The sequence below is a fragment of the Phycodurus eques genome, chromosome 14, assembly GCF_024500275.1.
Source record: "Phycodurus eques isolate BA_2022a chromosome 14, UOR_Pequ_1.1, whole genome shotgun sequence".
In the NCBI taxonomy this organism is placed as follows: domain Eukaryota; kingdom Metazoa; phylum Chordata; class Actinopteri; order Syngnathiformes; family Syngnathidae; genus Phycodurus; species Phycodurus eques.
Window position 1 is genome coordinate 20,774,185 of NC_084538.1, and position 26,501 is coordinate 20,800,685.

The 26,501-nt window shown below is 39.5% G+C and overlaps 1 protein-coding gene across 4 annotated transcripts; it reads left to right on the forward strand.

The window, feature by feature from the left end:
• Nucleotides 1–225: 225 nt before the first annotated feature.
• Nucleotides 226–25,776, forward strand: c9orf72 (C9orf72-SMCR8 complex subunit). 4 transcript variants are annotated; one of them, XM_061695757.1, is made up of 10 exons: nt 226–380; nt 1,496–1,775; nt 3,620–3,715; nt 6,089–6,153; nt 9,581–9,653; nt 10,481–10,597; nt 15,817–16,052; nt 16,161–16,218; nt 18,562–18,671; nt 25,103–25,776. In XM_061695757.1, exons 1-10 carry the CDS (start codon nt 283–285, stop codon nt 25,287–25,289), a joined length of 1,320 nt encoding a protein of 439 aa, XP_061551741.1. In that variant the 5' UTR covers nt 226–282; the 3' UTR covers nt 25,290–25,776. The 4 variants fall into 4 exon arrangements, with proteins under 4 accessions (XP_061551741.1, XP_061551740.1, XP_061551742.1 ...); XM_061695756.1 differs by having other exon boundaries at nt 290–380; nt 1,282–1,775; XM_061695758.1 differs by lacking the exons at nt 18,562–18,671; nt 25,103–25,776 and adding an exon at nt 18,284–18,544 and having other exon boundaries at nt 290–380; nt 1,282–1,775.
• The last annotated feature ends 725 nt before the right edge of the window (nt 25,777–26,501 follow it).

Sequence of the window (26,501 nt, forward strand, 5' to 3'; positions counted from 1 at the left end):
TACTGTTACTGACTGTTAGCCCCACTGTTTTATATATATATATATATATATATATATATATATATATATATATATATACACACACACACACACACACACACACACACACACACGCACACACGAAGGTGTGTCGTGTACGTGATGGGGAGGGGTGGAAGAAAAAAAACGTCCCACGGTCGTTCACTAGAGGGCGCCTCTCTCAAAAACGTCATCTGTACGTAGCAGGAAGTATCTTGACGACAAGCAAACTGCAGCTGTCTGAGCTCTTCGGCTATCTATCATATGACAAGTAACGGAAAAAAATGCAATGGAAGTCGTGAAACATTAAAGCTTACGCTACTACGCTGGAACCGGAGGGCTGTGATTAAGCGACGAAAGGGGTAAGTTACGACAGGGTGTCTATGTTGTCGGCCCAAGTTATCTTGTTAGCACGGCTAAATTAGCTAGTATTACAAAAGTAAACCAATGATTTTTGTCAGTCTTTATTTATTTATTTATTTATTATTAATATTTTTATTTTTTTTTCACTGCGGCATCACGTTCGCGCACATTCCGTAGGTAGTGCTTTGTATTATTCCGTCATTAAGTGGAACCGAGCCATTTGGAACAGTTTTAAGTACTTTTGTCAAGCAAAATGACAGTGCTGTTACTAAATGCACCGAATAAGCGAAACCGCATAAATACCGGTACTAGAATAGTGTCAAATGCTTAATTTAGTTAGGTAGTTCAATTCAGAAAGTCAAACTCTTATTATGGAGACGTACTACACACACTCAGATGAAAATGTTTCATTATTTTTTTAATAGACAGGAATATGTATAATTGTGATGATTATAGCTTACAGCAAGCAAAAACCCAAAATTCACCGTCTCTACAAACTAGAATATTACATAACAAACTGATTTTTAGTGTTGACATTATACAGAAATTGCCCCTCTGAAAAGTGTTTTCCCAGGTGTTTAATGAATCTAAGTTATTTATGAATTAGTACAGAAATAAATTGACTTTTCTACCATATTCTAATTTATTGAGATGTACCAGTACTATATTTCTGTTAGTAGTGGTATATATTTATTTGATCATTTCTTGAAATTCAAAGACAAAAATGAGCCAAGGAAAGATGTGACTTCTTTAGAACCAGGATATAAGTGCAGAAACCATACCATTTGCTCTTTTTTTTCTTTAAATTCTGCATGACTTTGGTTGTAACGTTTAACTAGTTTCAAATTTACAGCGAATTATATGATTTATTTATGTATTTCTTTTAAAATTTTATTTCAGATTTACTGTTATCTGGCCTTTCAGAAGATTGTAATATTCGTACTTCAATGTCTTCTGGGTGTCCACCTCAGTCACCAGCTGTGGCAAAATCTGAAGTAGCAATAGAGGGAGAATGCCCACTGCTGGCTGCCACCTTTGCGTACTGGGACAATATCCTAGGTCCACGTGTCCATCACATTTGGGCACCAAAGGGTGATCATGTGATGTTCCTCAGCGATGGAGATGTGACCTTCCTGGCCAATCACACATTAAATGGAGAGATTCTGCGCAGTGCAGAGTGTGGCGCAGTGGACGTGAAGTTTTTTGTCCTGGCAGAGAAGGGCGTCATCATTGTGTCACTCATCTTCGATGGTGAGCTGAAGGGGGACAAGAACACCTACGCCTTGTCCATTATTCTGCCGCAGACGGAGCTGGCCTTCTACCTGCCTTTGCACACCATCTGTGTGGAGAGGCTAAAGCATGCTATCCGCAAGGGACGCATTTGGCTGCAAAAGGTAACTTTGACACTTCAAATGATCACCAGGCTGTTCACTCATTCCTTTAACATTGCTCTGGTCAGATCATATTCAACTTCTTTAAAATAATATGTACAACTTCTCACTTCATTCGAGATTGCAACAAAATGAGCAGATTATTAAAGTCGCAACCTCCCAATTATTGAGGAGTCATTGGTTTGATCTAGGCAGGGGCCAGTTACCCATTTCAAAACTGATGAAATTTTCCATCATAACATCACTGCTGTATTTTTTTGTTTTCCAGAACGCTGTCTTGAAATGATCATTTTTAACCAGCTACGTGTGTCAGTGTGTCTAGCATTGGTGAAATAAATGTTGACTCCGATTCCCCCCCCCCCCCCCCCCACACACACTTTTACTACATAAATTAGCAAACATCTCCGGTAAAACAGGAAAGTTTACACTAATAGGTATACTCATTTAAAACAGACTGCACGTATTCAAATTTAAATAAGTGTTTTTGACAGAAAGAGTTCGTCGAACTCAAGGCCCCTGGGCCAAATCCAGCGCGCCACATCTTTTTATGTGGCCCGTGAAAGCAAATCAGGTGCAACTTCCATGATTCTTGCTAAAAGCTTCACCAAAAATTCAAGCACTTTTTGCCTACCAAACCCCGCTTTACAGCAACTTAAACAATAGCTGAACAAAGTATTATCCTTGAGTTCTGATTTCAAAACTAGTTTTCCATCAATTTGTGGTGTCTATGTAATAATATGAGGAAGCAATAAAACATTTATATGCTTTAATGGCCATCTGAGAGAAACTGTAACTACAATGTGGGCCGCAATAAAAATGAGTTTGACAACAGGTTTTTGCTCACTTAAGGTACTACAGTAAATTTATTTGGATTTTATTTAGATTTTTTTTTATTTTAACTTAATATGCTAGACATTTACTAATTTAACAAATTATGCATGTTGTGTAAAAATAAAATAGTTTGAAAATAAGAAAAAATAGAATACAGAAAAATAAAGAGAAAAAATGTTGTTCATAACCCAAGTTGTTGTTAATTTCCCACACTTTTCAGAACAATACATTTTAGAGCTGTAATTACAATACTGCAATACAAAAAAACGTGATATTTTTGCTCAAGGTTAGCATCTCGTCAGAATCTGATATTGGCCTCTGCCTTGTTTATTCATGAATTTTCTGCCACTTATCCTGCCCATGGTCGCAGGAAAGATGGAACCCAGCTAACTATGGGAGAGAGGCAGGGTTCACCCACCCCAAAGCAGTTGCCAGTGAATTGCAGGGCACTATTAAGGACTAATTATGTGAATACATTTCAAGATTCTACAGGGATATCTAGTGCGCACATCGTGGAAAGTAAATTTTAATTACTTACTGACTATAATCATTGTAAGTGTAATCATGTGAAAACAAGTGCAAACATACTCTTCTTTGTTTTTGAGACTGAGTGGATTCTTTACACAGGAACCTTGTCAGGGAGGTAACATAAGACACTGTTATCAGGGTAAATGTTAGCGTGTTGACCAATAGATGCATGCGGTTTTTGACCCATGCTGGTTCCCTCATGACACTAATTCTATCAACTAACAATGCATTGTTAGTATGGTCAGGTTAAATTACACAAAAAATATGAACACATTGGACCCCATTATTCGCTGGGGAAGAAAGGGACCGCGAATCGTGAAAATCTGTGGAGAATTGATGGTCATCATAATTTCAATGGTGTAGAGGCAAGTGGAAAATTGATGGCCTTATTTCATTTGAGTAAACACTGATCTAAATTCTAAAATAAGGTGTGAAAAATAGAAATTGTTATTTGGTTATTTATGTATGCAATGTTTTGTTTATTTTAGGGCTACAACATCATCGCAGTGCTGAGCTCGGAGATTGTTTCTATTATGGAGCTGCTTGCTTCCATGAAGACTCACAGTGTGCCTGAAGACATAGATGTGAGTAACCGTATTCATCTCATGTAAAAAATAAATAAAGAAGGAATTAATAAAATAACTCACCAATTTAAAAAAAAAATTGAATTTATCAGTAAGATTAACTTCAATTCAATGCACAACATTCTCGTTGATGTGACCTTCGACTTGTTTTGTCAAGGGTTGCCACAGCAAGTCACTCGCATGATTTGTTTGGCACAACAACGGCTGCCCGTCTGACACAATCCACCAATTTACAATAAACAACATGAAACAAATGTTTTTGTTTATTTGTTTTGTTTTTATCCGGCCATGGGACCGGCCGCAGCTGGTGTTTGGGACACTTTCCTGGAATCAAACAAGTGCCTTCTGGTTGCAGAACGTACCACAACACTAAAAGTGCAGTTTTGCACAGTTTAATAATGAATAATCATTATGAACACTTGGTTTCTGTCATCAAAACAAAGCTAACTGATGAACTGAATCTGAAAAGTTATCCATCGTCATTTTCATTCATGCAAATCATTTGCCTTTTGGGGAAGTTTTCCATTTTGAACTCAAAATATTTACATTTACGTGAATCGTGAATCGATTAGTTTTTTTCGGGGCCAGGTGGTTCGCCGTTGCTGACGTCATAGGCTGTTTCGTACTCCTTGAATGCTGGCAGCAAGATGCATTCCACACATCCACCATCCACACACAGATATAATTTGTGACTATTACTCCGTGGCGGATGAATATGCGAGCTCATTGGCCTGAGGTTCCGCCTGTGCGCTCGAGACCTGCTTTGGACAGGAGTTGACGAGACCAGAAAAAACACTTCCGCCGCTTCTGCTGTTAAGAAGTAACGGTACTTTTACTTCGTTACAATGATCTGAATGTCGCTCGCTACTTTTATTTATCAATTATTGCTTATTTATCAACTATTTAGCGCACGAGACTACGACTTCAACTTCTGCATCGGCCGCTGTCTGCGCCAATCAAATTTAAGCGCTAGTGTCGTTTAAGTCTAGGTCATCGATCAAACGACACAAGAAAGTCACATGACGTCACACAACGTCTTCTATTGGGCTTCCCAGGCATAGGTATTAGCACTAGACAGTATATCAACATGTACTTGAGTGGTGTAAATATGTTTTTTTGCGTGAAGAATTATGTATTTATTTATTTGCCTTATTGTGCTTCCAGATTGGTTAATTTATGTTTTTTAAAAAAAATCTGTACAGGGTCCTGGGGGATCCCCCACAGACTCCACCTACAATGTTTTTTTTTTTTTTTTTTTTGGTCACCTTTGTCATGCTTTTTGTGTTTGCATGTCTACATGTTAAATGTACCCACAGCGGTAAATGTGAGTGTGAATGGTTGTTTGTATATCTGTGCCCTGTGATTGGCTGGTGACCAGCTCAGGGTCTACCCCGGTACTTGCCCAGAGTCAGCTGGGAAAGGCTCCAGCTTACCCGTCCGTGACTCTAGTGAGGATAAGCAGTACAGAAAATTGACCTGATAAATGCATTGTGATAGCACAAAAATGTTATGCACTGTATTTGTGTAACATTCTAGTTCATTTCGTATATTTCCAAGCAATCACCAAATTGTGATCATTACACCATAATTGCACCATTTGAATAGCAGTCATTTAAAATAAATAATTTGGTAATACTTGGAAGGGTAGAGAAAAATAAAAACAAAACTCTTTATTATTATTGATTTTTATTGCTTTAAAATAGTCAGATTTTAAAGCAAGGGGTGAATTTTGAAAATTCTTTTGAAATCCTGTTTCACTGCCAGCGTTACATTGAGCAAACTAATCCTTTCCCAGGACTTCTGCCATATCAGATGTCTTCATGCATGTTAAGCTTTAGCTGTCATGTTGTTGTTCTGTAGACCACACAGAGCAGGGCTGTCAAATTAATTTTTGTCACGGGCCACATCGTCGTTATGGCTTCCCTCGGAGGGCCGCTACAACTGTGAACCCATATAAATGAAAGATTACCTCCTATACTGTAATTACAGACAGTATACACAACACATAGATGAATAGCCAGTTTTAAAATCTGAAGCCTATAAAAACATGTTTTTATTATATTTATTTTCAAAGGGGGATTGGTAACAGAAAAAAATGCTTGCAAATATCTCAATGGTATTACACCAGAACACAATGAGCAATTTTGATTTGCTTTCGCGGGCCACATAAAATGATGTGGCGGGCCGGATCTGGCCCCCGGGCCACCAGTTTGACACTCCCCAAGTATGATAGCAAGTTTTTATTGGAATTTTATTTATCCAGGAATATTAACACCCATTGTGATCCTGCACATTTGTCTCACCCTATTATGCCTTTTTCCCCACCTAAACCTCTTCCTTAAGTGTCTCACTTGTTTTCCTATGTGTGACTAGATAAAATACACCGTGCTAAATGATGATGACATTGGGGACAGCTGCCACGAAGATTTCCTCCACAAGTAAGCGCTCCAGTACCGGCAAATGGTGACAGATGATCAGAAGTGCCAGATTAACACTCATCAGTCCTCCAATGAGTAAAGGGGCTAAATGTAGCTGAGGTTTCCTCCAGCCAAAGACCAGGCTAAATTGCTTTTGCTCAGAGTTTCAGATGTTTATTGCAGCATCTTGCTGAGATGCAAAATTATGTGTAATCAAAACTAATTTATTTTCAGGTTAAAGGACATTTATAGCTGAAGAGAGTTTAAGAATACAAACAGCTGAGATGATTTAATGTTTAGTCAGTGTAGATCATTTTTGCCCAGTCAGATTATCACGCTAAAAGCCATAAACTACAAAGAGGAGGATATATTACATTTCTTGGCTCGTGAGGCTGATATCAGTTGGCATTAATTCTTTGGGCCTGATTTACTAAGATCCCAAATAGCAAGAGCTAAATTATGTGTTCACTCTAATAGCCTGCACGCGCTCTTGGTGGACATGTTGCATGTGATTTACTAAGATTGTAACCTTTTCCGAAAATTTCAAATAGTGGGCGATAAATTGCGAGTTCACTCACTTTACCAGATTGCGTGCTCTGTTAGCAACAGGTGTTAAAGTAGTGTAGACCACCATATTTAAAAGAGGTTTTTGCACTTTAGGTAGCGGTGACGTTTTTTTAAAGTGGAACATTTGGGAGAGCACTACAAATGCAAAATGAAGTTAGAAGTGATAGAATTGAAAGTGTTAGTGGAGGATTAACAAATACAGTTGATGCACTGAATTTTTTTGAAAATCTTCGGCCAAAAAACGAAAATATATTTTGGGCTATTTTCGGCCCAAAAATGTCAACTTTTTTTTCTGAAATAGAAATGGCTGAAACAAAGGATTTTGTGATGAGGCAAGAAAAAACCGCAGCTTGAGGGGCCACCAACAACAAGTTGGCATGTTTGTGGGCTTGTCCTGATGGAATTCCTTCTTCCTGGTTCTTTGGTGTTGATAATGCTTCCAAATAAGAATCCTGAAGGATTAAACTTGTCTTTTAAGTATTTATGAAAACAAAATCAAGAATACAAATTTACAAGGCTATGGTTTACAAGGCTATGATCGGGTGGAAGCATACAGTACGAAAGACTCTCTTCCCTCTCTCGTGGGATCTGGAAGCCGAGTGGCTCCTCTTTTCAGATAACAGTCAGTTCCCTCAGCGGCTCCTTACCAAACCGGTTGTCGCCTGTTCTCGGCCTGAACGTTATCAGTGTGTCTGTGGTGCATGTGTGCGTGCGTGCGTGCCTGTGTGTGTGTATGTCTGTGTTCATAACATAGTCAGTTTTAACAAACAAAAGCTAGTGTGTGTGTCCTAGTGTCCTGTAAGCAGCAGCATAGAAATATATCTTGCATTACCAGCTCACTGGGCATAAATTGGAAAACTTGAAATCTTTTGCATGGTCAGATTATACTTGTTTATGAATATATAAGTTGTATTTGTTTTACAGTGGTATAATGTTCCATTTCATGTTCAACCTTTGACAGAAAGTAAATATTTAAATCAAAAGGTTAAGCGTAACGGGGAATATTTAAGCATAGAAAAAAATAGGGATTTCTTTTATATTGAGATTATACAGTATATCGATATCGACTGATATGAAAAAAAAATCCAATACCAAGTCATAGCCATAAATGCAATTTAACCAACAATTGGCATAATAATTTGTTTCGCTTTTCGGCATCTGTTCCCTCCCCCTTCTTTTCGGTTTCGGCCAAGAATTTTCATTTTGGTGCATCACTAACAAATACTGTATATTACAGAGTTACAGAAAATAAATACATCACTGCTAATTTTGGTGAAGAGAGCAACCACATAAAAGCCATATTTTGTTTGATTTAATGTAAGGGGTCGGTGCAGAGAAGATGACCCAAGAGCAGACGCTGGTCAGAGGCAGATTAATGTGAGGACTGTTTATTGCCGGTTTAAGGAATATACCAAGGGGATTCAATATGGACAGGGTAGCGAGAGGTCCACAGATGCAGGAGTACAGGCGAGGATGAATGTACAGGAACTCTTGAGAAAGCAACAAAAATGGATTAGGTATTGGCAACAAGAGCATAAACGTGAGCTGAATGCGACTGACAAAGTGAATTCGTAAATTGATCTAGCAACGAGGTGGAGTTCAGGGTTATTTTCAGAATGCAACTGATGATGATTGCTTGCATCTGGGTCTCTGCTCCAACCCGTCAATCTCCAAACCTGCGCGCAGACACACATATGGATATGAAAAAGGGGAGGGGCTCAAGGATGTTCGTCAGGCAGAATACCTGACATTTAAAGCGCGTGCCCATCCTGCATCACATTGTGTTAAAAACTTGACAGCACACCCAAAAATCTACTCTGGGAGAGGCCAGCACCAGACTATTGTCACAGTACGCTGGAATGCACCAGATGTAAGGAAATGCAGAGTTGAAAGAAGTGTTGTCAGACGTGACTGGCTCCATTCAGGGGTCACCAATCTTTTTCAAAACTGAGAGCTACTTCTTCCGCGCTGATTCATGTGAATGGCTACTACCAGTTTGATACACACTTCTTAAATAACACTTTTGCTCAAATTACCTTGAATTATGTTATTAATAATTCATGATGTGTGAAGACAACGATCATGTTAATATCATCTCACAATTATCAACAATGATTAAAAGATAAGAAGCAGATTAATATTAATATACAACAGTTTATTTATATAAAACCCTGCAAGTCTTAACTTTTTAAAATGATCACTTCTACAACATTCCGAGGAAATTACAATGTCCCATCACTCGTGAGCCATCTTTAGAATCGGCCCGTAGGGGACTAATGTTGGCACAAGGTTGGTGACCCCTGCGGCTTATATCATTCAGTAGCCCAAAGTTCCATCGCTGAATAGGCTGTATGTTGTCATAATATTTGTTTCTGGCATCAGAAACACAGATCTATTCTCCCGGTCGCTTCTAACTTTGCCTGTAGCTCCTCGTCAAGGTTATGCACAGCAGTGCCGTTTGCACCTGCCGTTCAGATGCTTTATTTAAATATGCAAAAACAGCCATCGCAATTTGTCTCAGGTTTGATGAAATACATTGCGTGTGCTAAATAATCAGTTTGCATTTACTCCTCCCAGAATACGCAAAAGTTATTGCACAGAAATTTTGTGTGTTTGGCTGGCGTATTCCTGGATGCGGCCAGTTTGTTGATCAGCTTCATCTGTTTGCATGAGCAATAACCATATTATACCCATTTTTGTATGTGCAGACCTTTAGTATATCAGGCCCATAGCCTGTTACCTACTCATTTGCCTTCTCTATTAATGTTCTCAAGAGACAGCTCAATGGTATCAAACACAAATTCTAAAAGATAACCACGGGTGAATTGATTCTAATGGCGCTGATTGTCTGCAATTTGCAAACCTTGTTTCTGTGATTCAGGGCCATCAGCTCTCATCTCCAGACTTGTGGTTGTTCAATAGTGGTTGGAAGCAACCCAGAGAAAGTAAACAAGGTAAATTCACCAGAAGAGTGGCTACACACAGACAGTCGTGTGTATGTTTTGCTACATACAGTTAATCAAAAAGTCTACACACCCCTATGAAAATGGCAAGCATATAAAAACCTTGATGTGACCTATAATCTATACAACTCAATTAAAAAACAAACTCAAATATTTTAAGGAGAGAAAAAAAAAGTACAATAACCTGGTTGCATAAATACGCACTCTCAAACTAGTACTTTGTCACAGCACCTTTTGGCTTTCATTAGATCAGAATCCGAATCAGAATCATCTTTATTTGACTCAATCTTTTTGGGTAAGAGTCGATCAGTGTGCCTTGTGTGCTCTGTGTTTGATCTATCTTCTGCCAGCTCAAAAAACATGTTACGACATGTTGGATTAAAGTTGGAGTTAGAGTTGTACAGGTTGAAGGTCATATTAATAGCGGAAAATCATCATGGTCACATATTTTCATATATAAACCTGGCATTGTTGTAGACTTTTTTTTTTAAAGATCCATTTTATTTAAGTGTGTTGTGCCTTACATGCAGTTCCATGTATTTTAATAAGAACAGTACTACAAAAAAAACACACAAAAAAAACATCTGCAGTATTTTTATTTGATTTTGTGGAGGTCAGGCCTGAACCCCGTAGTACTATATTTGCTGAATGTGTTTATGGTGTACAGGAATGGACAACTTTTAGTTCACCTATCAAGTCAAAGCATTTCTGATTTTTGCACTATTTTGTATTCATAGTGGAAATAAGCAATATTTTGTCTATGATGGTTTCAAGTCTTAGCTTTTTGGTTTATTATTTCTGAAACTATATTTTGGCAGATCGTGCGAACACTTTGCCTCTTTCTCACTGCTGCTGAGAAGAAATGTTCACGCCTTTGCAAGGCAGACTCATCCTTCAAATATGATACAGGCCTTTTTGTTCAGGGTCTGCTAAAGGTAAGCAACTTCCAAAACTTGTACCTGATTAGACTTCTGTGGCCTGTTACTTATGTTTGAGGTCAGTGCCAACTCTGTGTTGGCCACACCATTGTTGGTGTATTCCTTAATTAGGGTCCCTGTTGTTTCTGTCTTATTATTTTAGTCACCACAAACAAGGCCATTTTGAGGCCCAAAATATGAACAAAAACTCTGAAGTTTTGCATGTACATCGGGCCTGGTGAAATTTTTTATAATTTCACGTTTTTGGGCGCAATTACCAGAAAATGGCTCGACATCGCCCCCTAGAACCATTCCTAACTACATCAAAGGACAACTTGGAAATACATTTGACCTACGGCTCCGAAAACTGGTACGATTATAAAGCAGACCCAGACGCACAAAAAAATCAGTACAAGCCATATCATAAACCAACAGGAAGTGACCTATGACCTTTTGAAGGAAAAAAGTGTGAAGTTTTTGCATTTTTGCAGGGTTAATACTTTTGGAAACTCATCCCACAGCTTTCATCCGATGAGCATCAAACTTTTCTGATGTCGCCACAAAACAAGACATGCTAACAGTGAATCAAAGCCCTAGTGCGCTACGTTATACCCAGGCCTACGAAAATTCAAACACTGGTGTCGCACCCCGACACGAACAATAACTTAATGACAACCCATATTCCAAACCCAACAGGAAGTGACCTATTACCTTCACAATGCACAGCTGTGGACCTTTTTCCAACATTTCGGCCCATCTTCATTCTTGTGCGGCCCTTGTTTCAGCTTTCACAAAAGGTGGTGGGCCAGCATGCAAAGCGTGGGTGTCAAATACTGTTCGAGTGCGTTACATTTTGTTTTAATCCACCTATTACGTCATTACAACCTACTGTATATCCTAAACCCAACATGAGATGACCTATTGCATTTTCAAAGTACAGTTCTGGCCTCTTTTCCCATGTTTGTATGGGGCATACCCTTGCACTTGTCCGACAGCGTGGTGTCCAACTGACCATCCGGGGGCCATTTGCTACTACTCCATCGTGCAGGTTTCACCCAATTGCCTTCAAAATTGGTCAGTACCATCTCAACACCTGGGACATTAAAAGGTTGTCAAAGGCATTTTTTTTACGACCTGCCAGGTCCCTAAACTGCCAGTACCCCAACAGGGCTGGGCTGCGAGGTCCCATTATAGCTGCTCGCAGCTCTAGTTTGTTGTTTTTGACAATCACATTGCATATAGTTGTCCGATTTAAAATACTATGTACATGGTAAATGGACTGCAAACTGGACCAGCTGGGGCTCAATACTTCAATGTGCAACTGGCTGCTGGACTTTCTGACAGGGAGACCGCAGGCAGTATGGTTTGGCAGCAACACATCCAGCACCATCACTCTGAACACGGTGGCCCCTCAAGGTTGTGTGTTGAGCTACCTCTTCTTCACACCGCTGACCTATGACTGCACACCGGCATACAGTCCCAACCTCTTCATCAAGTTTCCAGACGACACAACTGTGGTGGGTTTCATCAGCAACGGGGACAAGACAGACTGCAGGAGTGAGGTGAGCCGCCTGGCCGGGTGGTGTACGGACAACAATCTCCCCCTAAATGTGGAGAAAACCAAGGAGATTGTTGTGGACTTCAGGAGAGCACACTCCTAGCATGATCCCCTGAGCCTTTATGGTGTTGCAGTGAAGAGAGTGCACATCACCGAGGACTTCATCTGGACTAGCAACACCTCATCACTGGCCAAAAAAGCTAACCAGTGTCTCTATGTCCTGTGCAAGCTGAGAAGGGTCAGAGCCTCTACCCTCATCATGTGCGCGTTTTACAGAGGGACCATAAAGAGCATCTTGACCAACTGCATCACTGTGTGGTACGGAGCCGGTACCGTATCCTGCCGCAAGAATCCATGGGGTAGTGAGGGCAGCTGAGAAGATCAGTGGAACCTCTCTTCACTCCCTGCAGGACATTTACATCACCCGCCTCACCCACAAAGCCCTCCGTATAGCGGGGGATGCTACCCATCCGTCCCACAATCTCTTTAGTCTGTTGCCATCAGGGAGTAGACTGCAGAATCTGCAGGCCAGGACTAGTTGACTCAGACAGCTTTGTTCATCAGGCTGTCAGGAATCTGGACTCTCTGCCCGTTTTGCCCTACACTAGACTCAGGATCGCACCAGCCACTTTAGCAGCATTGGGGTTTTGTCATCTAATTTATATAGGGTAATTTATCGTGTATGATGCGCATTTTTTCCCCAAAAATTTTATCAAAAGTCAATAGTGTGCATTATACATAGGTATAGGGGAAAATAGAAAAAACGTTCACATTTTATAAATGTATGCCGCCATCTAGAGGTTATGAAAATGCTGTACACTTTCATTCCAATATGCCACGGCCACCTAGAGGTTAGGAAAAAGGTGATTGACTTTGATTGCAATATAACAGGGGTACGTATGACTGCATATACAGTATGTACAGTTGTGCTTATAAGTTTACATACGTGGTAGAATTTGTGAAATATTGTTGTTTTAAATACGACTGATGACGGAACAACAACCATTAATTTCTTTATAGTTATGTTTTGTTTAATGATCATGCTTTTCTGAAATGCTTGACAGTTTACAACCCCCATTCCAATGAAGTTGGGACGTTGTGTTAATGATTTGCAAATCATGTTTGACCTATATTTATTTGAATACACTACAAAGACAAGATATTTAATGTTGAAACTGATCAACTTTATTGTTTTTAGCAAATAATCATTAACTTAGAATTTTATGGCTGCGACACGTTCTAAAAAAGCTGAGACAAGGTCATGTTTACCACTGTCTTACATCACCTTTTCTTTTAACAACATTCAATAAACGTTTGGGAACTGAGGATACTAATTGTTGAAGCTTTGTAGGTGGAATTCTTTCCCATTCTTGCTTGATGTACAGCTTCAGCTGTTCAACAGTCCGGGGTCTCCGTTGTCGTATTTTACGCTTCATAATGCGCCACGCATTTTCACTGGTAGACAGGTCTGGACTGCAGGCAGTCGAGTACCCGCACTCTTTTACTACGAACCCACGCTGTTGTAACACATGCAGAATGTGGTTTGGCATTGTCTTGCTGAAATAAGCAGGGGCGTCCATGAAAAAGACATTGCTTGGATGGTAGCATATGTTTCTCCAAAACCTGTATGTACCTTTCAGCATTAATGGTGCCTTCAAAGATGTGTAAGTTACCCATGCCATTGGCACTAACACAGTCCCATACCATCACAGATGCTGGCTTTTGAACTTTGCATCCATAACAGTCCAATGGTTCTTTTCCTCTTCCCCCGGAGGACACGATGTCCACAATTTCCAGAAACAACTTGAAATGTGGACTCGTTGGACCACAGAACACTTTTCCACTTTTCATCAGTCCATGTTAGATAAAGAAGCCGGTGGCGTTTCTGGGTGTTGTTGAAAAATGTCTTTTGCTTTGCATAGTAGAGTAGAGTTTCAAGTTGCACTTATTGATGCAGCACCGAACTGTATTTACTGACATTGGTTTTATGACGTGTCCCCAAGTCCATGTGGTGATATCCTTTACACATTGATGTCGGTTTTTGATGCAGTGCCGCCTGAGGTCACAGGCATTCAATGTTGGTTTTCGGCCTAGCCGCTTACATGCAGTGATTTCTCCAGATTCTCTGAACCTTTTGATGATATTATGGACCGTGGATGATGAAATCCCTAAATTCCTTTCAATTGTATGTTGAGGAACATTGTCCTTAAACTGTTCGACTATTTTCTCACTCACTTGTTCACAAAGAGGTGAACCTCGCCCCATCTTTGCTTGTGAATGACTGAGCAATTCAGGGAAGCTCCTTTTATACCCAATCATGGCACCCACCTGTTCCCAATTAGCCTGTTCACCTGTGGGATGTTCCAAACAGGTGTTTGATGAGCATTCCTCAACTTTCTCAGTCTTTTTTGCCACCTGTCCCAGCTTTTTTGGAACGCGTTGCAACCATAAAATTCTAAGTTAATGATTATTTGCTAAAGACAATCAAGTTTATCAGTTTGAACATTAAATATCTTGTCTTTGTAGTGTATTCAATTAAATATAGGTCGAACATGATTTGCAGATCATTGAAATCTGTTTTTATTTATGTCTAACACAACGTCCCAGCTTCATTGGAATCGGGGTTGTAATTTGTATCCATTAAAATAAAATTAAATGTTTCGCCTGGCCCTTCATGTTTTCATCAAAGAATTGAATACATCTTACAAATTCTGCCTGGGTACAGAATGAGCACACCTGTGTGTTTTCTCATTTACTAAATAAAAGTAAGGCTGTGAATTTCAAAATAAGATCACGTAAATAAAAATAAAGTATTACCTCTTCAAATAAAGTGCGTAACTTCTGAATAATCATTTGAAAAAACTAACAAAATACAGATAATACATATGTTTTGATCATATGAATAGAAGCAAAATCATGCACTGTAAAATTGCATTATTATTCATGGGTGCGCATTATACACGCCTTATTTGCCTTGGTTCTCTGACCTTGACTGTGTTGCACAGGTCACCTGATCTTCGATAGTTGCACATTCAATTAATACTTTCATTCTACAATTATTACTTCCGAATAAATATTTGAAAAAACTAACAAAATACAGATAATACTTCATGTTTTGATCATATGGATGGAAGCAAAATCTTTGATAGTTGCACATTCAATTAATACTTTTTATACTGTATAGACCATAGTTTTATTGAGCTTTTTATATTGTTATTATTTGTACTGTCTTTTGTAGCACTGCGGGTCTTTGAGTACCGTTTTAATCCTCTGTATGTGTTACACATATTGAAGAATTGACAATAAAAGGGTACTCCGGTTTCCTCCCACATCACAGTAACATGCATGGTAGGTTGATTGAAGACTCTAAATTGCCTGTAGGTGCGAATGTGAGTGCGAATGGTTCTCTGTTTATGTGCCCTGCAATTGGCTGGTGACCAGTTCAGGGTGTATCCCGCATCTCGCCCGAAGATAGGTGTGATAGGCTCCAGCACGCCCGCGACCCTAGTAGTGAAGATAAGCGGTATGGAAAATAGATGGATGTATGGTATTATTCTGGTTAAACTATAATGTGTTCAACTGTTCATTTACTTTTTTTTTTTTTTGACTTACGAGTTTAAGTCAAATGACGTTGGCAAATCAGTGTGGGTGTCGCCAGTCATTACTTTCCTTTTTCCAGGACTCCACTGGTAGCTTTGTACTGCCCTTCCGCCAGGTTCTCTACTCGCCTTATCCGACCACACACATCGACGTCGACATCAACACAGTCAAGCAAATGCCGCCGTGTCACGAGCATACTTACAACCAACGTGGCTATATGCGGTCTGAGCTTAATACACTTTGGAAGACTGACACCGAAGAGGACATACCTCCTGACACTATCATCCCAACCGATGACACTTTTACACCTGATCTGTAAGTTCGTCATTTATCTGCATCTTTAATCTGATTTATGCTATAGTGTTTGAGAAACATTTTTCTGTCATGACAAAACAGCAATACAGTATACCTCTTTGTTCATAGGAATATATTTCAAGATGTTATGCATAAAGATACTTTGGTGAAGTCATTTATAGATGAGGTAAGTTTCTTTTAAGCTTTTGATCTTAATATTAGGTTCACCCATCCATTTTCTGAACTGCTTAATAAACCTGTTCCGTTCATGTGCGTACAGTGGTGGGGTATACACTGGCCTAATGTTGCTCATCTCGCAACTGAACTTTGTTAATAAAACACTTAAGAGTGCTAAACAAACAACTGCAGTTTTCTGACAGCCGTTAGATCGTCCCTTAGTGACTAACACATCCAGGGAAATCTCGATTTAACGGACAAATAGGGGGGAGGGGTTGTCCGTTAAAGCCGTTTGTCCGTTAATTTGAAGCACCATTTTCGTGGCCTAAAAGCACCCAGTACAGTACAAAATTATTGTAAATAAATGTAAAAAATAAAAAAGCTTGAAAATGTTAACAGATGTTAATGTAAACTTACCTTTAAACATTGTTGTCATGGTCTAATACTGCTGTGAAAGTGTCATTGTTCAGAATGTTCAGCCATCAGTTTGTAACCTCAAGCTGAAGCCCACTTGGATTGTGCAGCAGGACAAAGATCCAAAACACACCAGCAAGTCAACTTCTGAATGGCTTAAAAAAAAAAAAAATAAATAAAACTGAAGGCCCAGACTTAAATCGGATTGAAATGCAGTGGCATGCCCTTAAAAAGGTCGTTCAAGCTCAAAAACCGTCCATTTTTGCTGAATTCAAACAATTCTGCACAGAAGAGTGGGTCAAAATATCTCCACAGAGATGTGAGAGTCTCGTGACCAGTTATAGAAAACGCTTGATTTCAGTTGTTCCTGCTGAGGATGTTATTAGGTTTAGGGGGCCATTACCTTTTCACACAGGGCCAGGTAACTTTTAATAGTTTCTTTTCCTTAATAAATGAAATCTCCATTTAAAAACAGCATTTTAAGTTCACTTGGGTTATATTTGTCTGATATTTACATTTGTTTGATGATCTTAAACATTAAAGTGGGGAAACTATTCAAAAATATAAGAATTTGAGCCAATACTTTTTCACAGCACTTTAGCTGTGACAACCAGCAGCTTTTCCCGGAAGCCAGAACTACCAGTCTGCCTATTGATTGCACCAGTAAACAACAGCGGCCAATTCTGGAACTAACAGACTTTGTCTGCTACAAGGGAATGTTTTTAGTTTCAACCAGACACTGCCATTCGGTCAGTTTAATCTGAAGTCCGTTGGTTTCTCAAACACTATAGAACCAAAGCGGCGCTCTTGTAACAGGCTGCCGTCTTTGAACAAAACACCATGTCATCAGTAGTCACATGAAGGCAATTTAGTCTTCAATTAACTTACTGTATATATGTTTTTAGACTATGGAAAGAAAGACTTGACAGAGAAGAGCCCACACAAGCTGAGAGAGTGTATTTTTTTTTCATTCCTAATTATATCTTCTCATGATGTAAATCTAAATGTACGTAAGCGACATTTTAAATACAGAAAAACTAAGCTATACAATGGACCATCGTGCACGGCAACACATTAAGCATTTCCAGTGGAAATGTAAGCTGGCATAACAGTTTCCGCTGTCAATATTTTACAAGGTAATGGGACGCCATCTGAAAAATAATAAATGTGTGACATTAGGTGCGAGGTCAATATGGCATCAGTAATTTTTACTTTTCGAAGACTAGATAATGTAGCTCCTCCAGCCAAGACAATGGGATGCCGCTGTGTTCAGTTTCAACTCGGCTTTGAGTTTAACACGTTTTCCTATGTTGTCACAACGCGTTTAAATGTCGACCGGAGATTAACGTGCCACCTTAATACAAATGCAAAAGTGCTGCATGCATATAGTACATTCAGTTCACCTTTTCACTGTGTGCCTTGAAAAAGTAAACCACAGTTTTGCCTGGTACGTAAACAGGATGCTAATTTGTGGGTTGACTGTGTTACTAATACGATCATATCAGTGTGACACAGTGTAAGCTGCATCTCTTTCCTCTTCCAAACAGTTATGCTTTTCATTTTCATATAAAACAAGTTATTTCCATAGCCATAAAATGAGAGAGAGCGCACAACAATTCAAACCATCCAACTCATGCAAGACCTATTTTGTGTTTCAATAGGAATCTGATTTTATAACACTGCATTCAAGTGGAAAGGAATCCATCTGTAGACATATTTGAGAGGGTGTTCTTTGTATGAGCTCAACCATACAAAACACGTACAAAACAGGAAGATCCATTCCAAAGTCTGACAACCCATCTTCTGCACCATGAACAAGTGTTTTTTTTTTGTTTTGTTTTTTTTGACAATTGAAATACTTTTTCTTTATTATGCTTGCCGCAAGGCCATTTTTCTGTTTTCTCCACAAAAGCTTAATTTGATATTCTGTCATACCTAGGTATTCATGCTGAAGCCTGGCCTTTCCCTGCGGAGTGCCTATTTGGCTCAGTTCCTGTTGCTTCTCCACAGGAAGGCCCTCACACTGCTTAAGTACATCGAGGATGAAACGTAAGAGTTATTTACGAATTTCCAGTTTCCAAAATTATACCACTATAGCAGGATTCGAATTTGACTTTTCACTGACCTTACTTTGAAAGCACAATGAACAATAATATTCCAATTCACCACAGTTCACAACACAGCTTCTCTTTATTTTAAGCCCCTATTCTCATGTATGTTTTTCAGTAATATTTGTCTGCATACATGTGACAGAGGACCCTTTTGAATTTATGTTACCAGTAAAACTAAGGCAAAACTTTCACATTTCAAAGAAGAAAACTTTTGACGCCATATCCAGGAATTCCTGAGCTCGACGGGCAACCATTTCAGGGTTTACACCCCCGCTTGCCCAAAGTTAGCTGGGATAGGCTTCAGTTCACCTGCAACACTAGTGAGGTTAAGCGGGACAGAAAACGAATGGCTGAATTATAATGGAAGGACCATGACGGACTTTACCACCACCTACAAATCACAGGCTTGGTGAAGGTCTGTGCCCGACTGAGTGTTCTTGTATCACGTCAGCAATGTACACAAGTATAAGCCTTTTCCCACTGCACTTGGTTTTCTTGGTTTTCACCGCGGGGCAGGTCGCCAGCCCTTCTCTTATTGGATGTGCCTTCTGATGTCACCGCGATGCCGCTCTTCAGTTGAACACTTTTCAGCTTGTGGCACATCATGGCAAACGGCCACCTTGCACGTTGCCGGGAAAATAAGACCCGATGCCGCTTGGTGCCGAATTGTAGCTTGCATATTTATAACCGCAATACTGTACGATGGTCTATGTGTTCTGTAATTCACATTAGTTCTCATAGCTACCTAGCTGCCTTCTTCATCATTGCATGAGCCGCTAATCACAGCTTGGTTGTCATGCCGAGCACGGCGACACTTGCTCGAACCCGGGCTGGATGTAGCTAGCTAGTCATTTGGGGGCCCAAGGCAAACATACAGCAGCTGAAATAAGTATTGAACACATCAGCATTTTTCTCAACAAATATATTTCCAAATGTGCTATTGACATGAAAATTTCACCAGATGTTCGGAACAACCCAAGTAATCCATACATACAAAGAAAGTAGAACAAATAAACTCAGGAATTACGTTATGTGTAATAATGTGACATGACACAGGGAAAAGGTATTGAACACGTCAACTGGTATTTGTTTAATATGTTGTGTAATAGCCTTTGTTTGCAATGACAGCTTCAAGACTCCTCCTTTATGGAGAAACTAGTCGCATGCATTGCTCTGGTGTGGTTTTGGTTCCTCCACACAAGCAGTCTTCAAATCTTGAAGATTCCGTAGGCTTCTTTTATGGACCTTGTGTTTCAGTTCTTTCCATAGATTTTTGATTGGATTCAAGTCAGGTGATTGGCTGTGCATTCAGCTTAATTTTTTTTTCTTTGAAACCAATTGCGAGTTTCCTTGGCAATATGTTTTGGATCATTATCCTGATGAAATATCCACCCTCGTTTCATTTTCATCATCCTCGTAGATGGCAGCAGATTTTTGTCAAGAATGTCACGGTACATTTGCCCATTCATCCTTCCTTCAATAATGTGAAATTTACCAGTACTATTTGCTGAAAAGCAGCCCCACATCATCATGTTCCCACCTCCCAACTTCACTGTTGGTATGGTGTTTTTTGGGTGATGTGCAGTGCCATTTCTCCTCAAAACGCGGTGTGCATTATGGCATCCAAAGTGTTCAGTTTTGCTCTCATCAGAACAGACTGTTTCCCCAGTATTTAACTGGCTTGTCCAAATGTTGTTCAGCAAACTTTAAACGAGCTTTGACATGCTTTTCAGCAATTGGGGTCTTGCGTGATCAGTGTGCATACAGTCCATGGCGGTGGAGTGCATTACTCGTTGTTTTCCTTGTGACAACAATACCTGCTAATTCCAGGTCTTTTTGAAGCTCCCCAAAGGTGGTCCTTGGCCCTTGGACAATTCTTCAATTATTCTTTGCACTCTTCTATCAGAAATCTTGCGATGAGCACTTGATCGAGGCAGATTTATGGTGGTATGGTTGGCTTTCCACTTACGTGTAAGGGTCCCAACCGTGCTCACTGGAACGTTCAGAAGCTTAAATATGCGCCTGTAACCAATGCCATCATTATGTTTTGCAACAATTAGTTTGCGATGGTCTTGAGACAGCTCTTTGCTCTTACCTATCATGAGATGTGTCTTGACTCTCACCTAAGCAATGAGACCATGTTGTAGGCCATCAATCAGGACTGAACCAGCTGATATTCATTTGCACTGACAAGGGGCTGGATTGCTGTTTGATTAGTGATAGATTTTAGGTTTTGTCATGGCTTTCCATGCCTTTTTGCACCTCCCTTTCTCATGTGTTCAATATTTTTCCTTGTGTCATATCGCATTATTACATACAACTCAATATCTGATCTTATTTGTTCTACTTTCTTTGTATGTATGGATTGCTTGGGTTGTTCCCAGCATCTGGTGAAAAGTTCATGTCAATAGGACCTTTGGAAATATATTTGGTGAGGAAAATCGTGACGTGTTAAATACTTTTTTCAGCTGCTGTAGTTACGGCCCCTCCGCCCAATCTTCTGCAAGCGTTATTGCCCTCGGTCGAATAGTGACTGTAGAGACGCTTCTCCCGGCTGTTCTCATTAATCCATTGCTCGAGTTGGTGTTCCAACTCGGGCCACCTCACTTTGTTTCCGCGGAAACTCAGCCACGTCTTCTTGACTTGGCGAAGCTCGTTTTCCTGCTTCCTCCACTTGCGAACCATAGAGTTGTTGATCTTGAATACTCTCGCGGCTGCACGAGTCCCATATTCCTCTGCGCAATTGACAGCTTGCAGTTTAAACTGTGCTTCGTAAGCGTGGCTCTTCATAGGTGCCATTTTCGGGGGTCCTTAGCCAAACCGATGTTGTTTTGCACAATGCACACCCCGGTGCTATATACCTACTCGGGGCGTGGCTATATACCTCCTTCACGCGCGCCCTTCCCCCTTTAAATCCGCCTGCTGTCCTCACCCATGTCCGCTTTTCCTCTGTATAAACAGCGTGTCGGCAGGAAATGCTCCCAGTCAGTCAAGCGGAGCGCTCATCACACAACATTTACAGATGTTGGAACTCGGTGCACACATAAGGTGCGCCGCATTATAAGGCGCCTCGTCCATTTTGGAGAAAATTTAAGACTTTTAAGTGTGCCTTATGGTCGTGAAAATACGGTATTGTTATATTGCCTGTTTGCATGTGGTTATACAGTGTTTCTGTACCTATATTCATTATTTTGTGAGAGATAAATGCTTCAAGTGCAATAGTAATTTTCGTTAGCTCGTCAATGGTGATTTTCATTCATTGTGTGTTAGCGTTGAGCTAGCGATTTGTTTGCTGCCATCGTATCGATTTCCAATCTCAAAGATTGGATTGGGACGCCCCTACTCTCTGGCATATATTCCTGACGCTCTGTGAAAAATGAGTTTGACGAACAATATCCAATCGTTTCTTCTACTTCCTTTGTTACTGTAAGTGTGTATCTCATTGGATGCACCACACTGCCCCTCAGAGGTCAAGACGTGTCCAGCAGTTACTTTATGTAACCCATTGGTTAATAATAAATGGGTCAGTTTTTCCTCATACTGTTGCTGATTATTGTACTCTGTTTGATTAAAACCACTGATTAAGCCTTTCCTAACATTCGATACTACAAAATTATGTATGATTATTGCTGAAATCGGATCGGACCGATATCAGTATTGGCCAAAACTCAAGGCGGCAATGTCTGTATTGGATGGGAAGTGGACAAGTTGGACCGGGACATCCCTAGTCTGAATTCCTCTTCCTCCAAACACGGCTAGCCAAAATGATTTCAAACAGCTCTATTTTTGTCTCATCAGAACACATCACCTTCTCCCAATCATTCTCAGCATCATTCAGGTGTTCATTGGCAAACCTCGGATGGGTCTGTACATGTGCCTTCTTTAGCAGGGGGGGGGGCCTCACGGTGATCAAATATTTATTTCACATAATGAAATACAAAGACATTTGAATCTTTTTTTAAAATGTGATTTTCTGGATTTTGTTTTAGATATTCTTGCTTTCACTGTTAACGTAAACCTACAATTATAATTATCGACCCCTGATGTCTTTGTCAGTGGGTGAAATTACAAAATCGCAGAAGGATCAAATAATTTAAAAAAATAATAAATCTAGTCCCGCTTGTGGACATTTTATTCAGTAAAAAATGTTAGAAGTGAGTTGATTTAGGACTGAGTGAGTTTTTTTTTCTACAGGGTATTTGGTGTGGTATTAATGCAAAATTTAATAAAGTGTGTCAAAGCTGTTTAAAGTCCAAGAGGAATGCTTTCCTTGATCACAATCATCACTGAAACACCCTCATGCCTGATCATAAGGTCACCTGCTGACTTTTGATTGCTCCAGATCCAAACTGTGAAACCTTGTGTGTTCTTCAACCAAAGGCTGACCTTCCCACAGGCCAGCAATCACTTCTGGTTCATTCAATTTTCCCTCTGGTTGTTGAAGTCATTGGACTAAATAAAGAAGCTGAATCACCTTTGTGTACTTTAGCACCAATGCAATTACAATGAAGATTAGAATTCTATTTGTTACTCATTGAATTCTTACTCTTTTCAAGCAGCAGCACCAATCAACGGTAATCTGCTCGAGTCCAACTTTCCCCATTATTTTAGAAGTTAACCACTGTTACTAATAACATCTTAAAACAATATACTCACTAATATATTTAATTACATGCAGTAGGAGTGAGAATGAAAGTCACTTCTTCACAGAATTTGACATTTCCAGTATATTCTATTTTTCAATTTCTGTTCTTAGTATTGTCAATTTTTAGGATTGTCGATTGCTTTTGTTCAGTGATTTTGCTCTTTTACTGGCAACATCATTTGTCTCAGAAAAATAAATCTAAAAAAAAAAAAAAAGAATAGAGGAGGACAGACAAGATGAACAATATCGACTTATAACTTATAGTTGAGTTACCCATACTCTACTGAGCAGACTGAAGAGAGATGTGGCTACAGTAATTTGCCGGAGTCCAAGACGAAACACTTGTCCAGTGTCCAGTCTGTTCTTCTTTTCATAATAGCGATATTGTATTGAGTTGCTAGGCTTTTCAACATTCCATGTTCATTCTGATTCTTTGCAATTTATTATATTTCTCCTCTTCTCCATCAGTGATACTTTTCTGTGGTGGCAGATGGCGTCACTAAAACACAAAAATCCAAATAAAAGGCTAAATTCACTGAATTCAAATCATCCTTTTGATGCTGGCGTTGCTGATTGTTTTGGATCCCACGGCTTCACGTTTTTCATCTAGCTCATTTGTTACTGATTATGCAACTGTTTTTGCTTGTGAACAAATAGTAAATAAATCTTTAGGTGGTAAGATAGAACCTCCCTTTAATCAAAGAATAAGGGCTCTAAGGCTCATAGTTTGAAGTTAGGTCTTTATAGTTTAGTGAGAATACTGTCATACATTTTTGATTAAATGCAGGAAAAATAGCCAGTTTAATATTAGTGTATTCCATGTAAAGGGCAAAATATGTTTTGTCTTCTGCTTACCATGATTACTTTCTGAACCACAAATTGTAAACTGTTTTATGAGACAGAAAAAGCAACTATCTACGGTGCTTGACATGAATGAGTACAACCCCTTTAAAAACAAAAAAGAAGCTTTAAATCCAGTTAAAAGTGAACACAAGAAAAATTTTCAAATTTCTGATGATGAGAATACACCTTTGGTTGAATTAGTGGGAATTACAGTGGACCCCCGATTACTCGTATTTCGGCACCCAGACATTCACCTGTTTGTGGATTTTTTTTTTTTCAACATTTTTTCCCAAAACGCTAATAGGCGGTTTATCCCCCCTTTTTCATTTTTAGGGGTTTAAAAAAAAGAAAAGGAAAATTATAATGGGTGTCAATTATCCTTGGGATTTCCGCTAATCCGCAGTCCTGCGCCGTCCATATCCCTGTGAATAGTGGTGATCCAATGTGCATTATTTGAAATATTTTTAGTTTGCTAGCCTTTCACTGGTGTGTACTAATGCTGGGGGGAAAAAATCGGCTACGTCAACCCCAAAAATTGGTCGACGCAAAAATTCTGCCTCGAAGCAATAATAATTATGATTAAAAGCATATTTGCACTGCCTGGAACCATGTTTGTTTACTGTCCAGGTTTCCGCATGAACAGTTGAACAACTCAACGTCATGATCTCCCAAACATGGCTGCCACGTAGGCACGTCTCGAGCCTTGGTCAATAATGTACTTGTAGATGCATTCACCGTCATGATGTCCCAAACGTGGTTGCCATTTTCTTTTGTTATTTTTTTTTTAGCACATTTGATGACAGAGTAATCTAAAAGATACAGTATATGCTTAATACCGGTGTGTGACAAGTTTCTAACCATTGCCCCTTCTCCCCTTACAGTCAAAAGGGGAAGAAGCCTTTCCGTTCCTTGCGCAATTTAAAGACCGACCTAGATCTGTCGGTGGAAGGAGATCTGAACATTGTCATGGCCTTTGCTGAGAAGTTGAGAGCAGGACTACACTCATTTGTGTTTGGAAAGCCATTCTATACCAGCATGCAGGAAAGAGATGTTCTCATGAACTTTTGATTCCGTTCTGCACTTAATGACTTGAAAGTTCTGGGTTTTTTTTTGGGGGGGGGGGGGGTACAGGAATACATGCATGCTTTCTTTCCATTCTAACAGTTCCCATTCAGCCTTCATTTGCGTCCTCTTCTGTACAGGGACTCACTTCAAATCATCACTGTTTCTGTGAGCCTTTTTATTTTATTTCTCTAATCTGCTTTTATAATGTGTTTTGAAAAGACAAATGTTGTTATATATGCTATGGATAATATGCATGTATTTGATTATGGTGTTGAAATAGTTTGCTGCCAACCAGGATGTTGAAAGTGTATTTAAAATGCTATTTATTAAAAGTATCTGCTATTTTATTGCCTGTGTGAAGCAAATATCAAAGTTGGCCTTTAACAAATTTAGGTGTACAGATTAGCTGTTTTTGTTTAAAATGATTAATGACTGTCCGTTGAATGTGGATGTTACAAATCCATTGACATTATTAAAGTGTTTAGTGTAATCCCAAAGCCTGGCGATTTAATCAAAGATAAAGGCAAAAACACTAAATGGAACTGGTCACAATCCCTCTTCAATGTGCATGACATGGATTTGCTCTCATTATTCTTTTTCTCAGCAAGAATCCAACTATTTGTTATTAGGATAACCCTTATTTACTTTGTGGTTTGGATCACCCTAACAAACATTCTTTCAGATATGTGTTGATAAATTTCAGTGTATTTCCACAGTTAACACAATTATGAAGAATATGTAGGGTATATGTAATGCATATTGACTTAGAGTTTGTACTGTTTCACAGCATGTCTCAGAGAGGGTCATTTTTAGTGGCGACGGAAGGGTATATGAGGTGATAACAGAAGCTCCTAGTCAGTGTCATTTTACAAGACCTAATTAAACCTCTTTTTCAAAGATAATCTCCAGCACGCCCGCGACCCTAGTGAGGATAAGCGGTGTAGAAAATGGATGGATGGACAAGTGTACAGCAAGAGCAAAGAGTACTTAGAATTCGGAAACAAGCAGAACATTTGAAATACACAAATCTTGCAAGCACAAATGCAGAAAAAAAACGAGATCGTTATTGCAATAATTGGGGCTTTTTTAAAATCCTATTCTTATGTTAAGGATGACATTGTTAAATATTTCAAGTATTGCCTTGTCTTGATGCTAAATCACTATGATGCCCTTGTATGATATCTATAGCTCTTCTACAGAGGGCGCAAATTCCCC

Coding starts and splice junctions, on each gene's coding strand:
- c9orf72 (XM_061695756.1), top strand. CDS start 1,329: ATGTCTTCTGGGTGTCCACCTCAGTCACCAGCTGTGGCAAAATCTGAA. Junction 6,154..9,580: donor CACGAAGATTTCCTCCACAA/GTAAGCGCTCCA, acceptor TCTGTGATTCAG/GGCCATCAGCTCTCATCTCC. Junction 16,219..18,561: donor TGAAGTCATTTATAGATGAG/GTAAGTTTCTTT, acceptor TGTCATACCTAG/GTATTCATGCTGAAGCCTGG.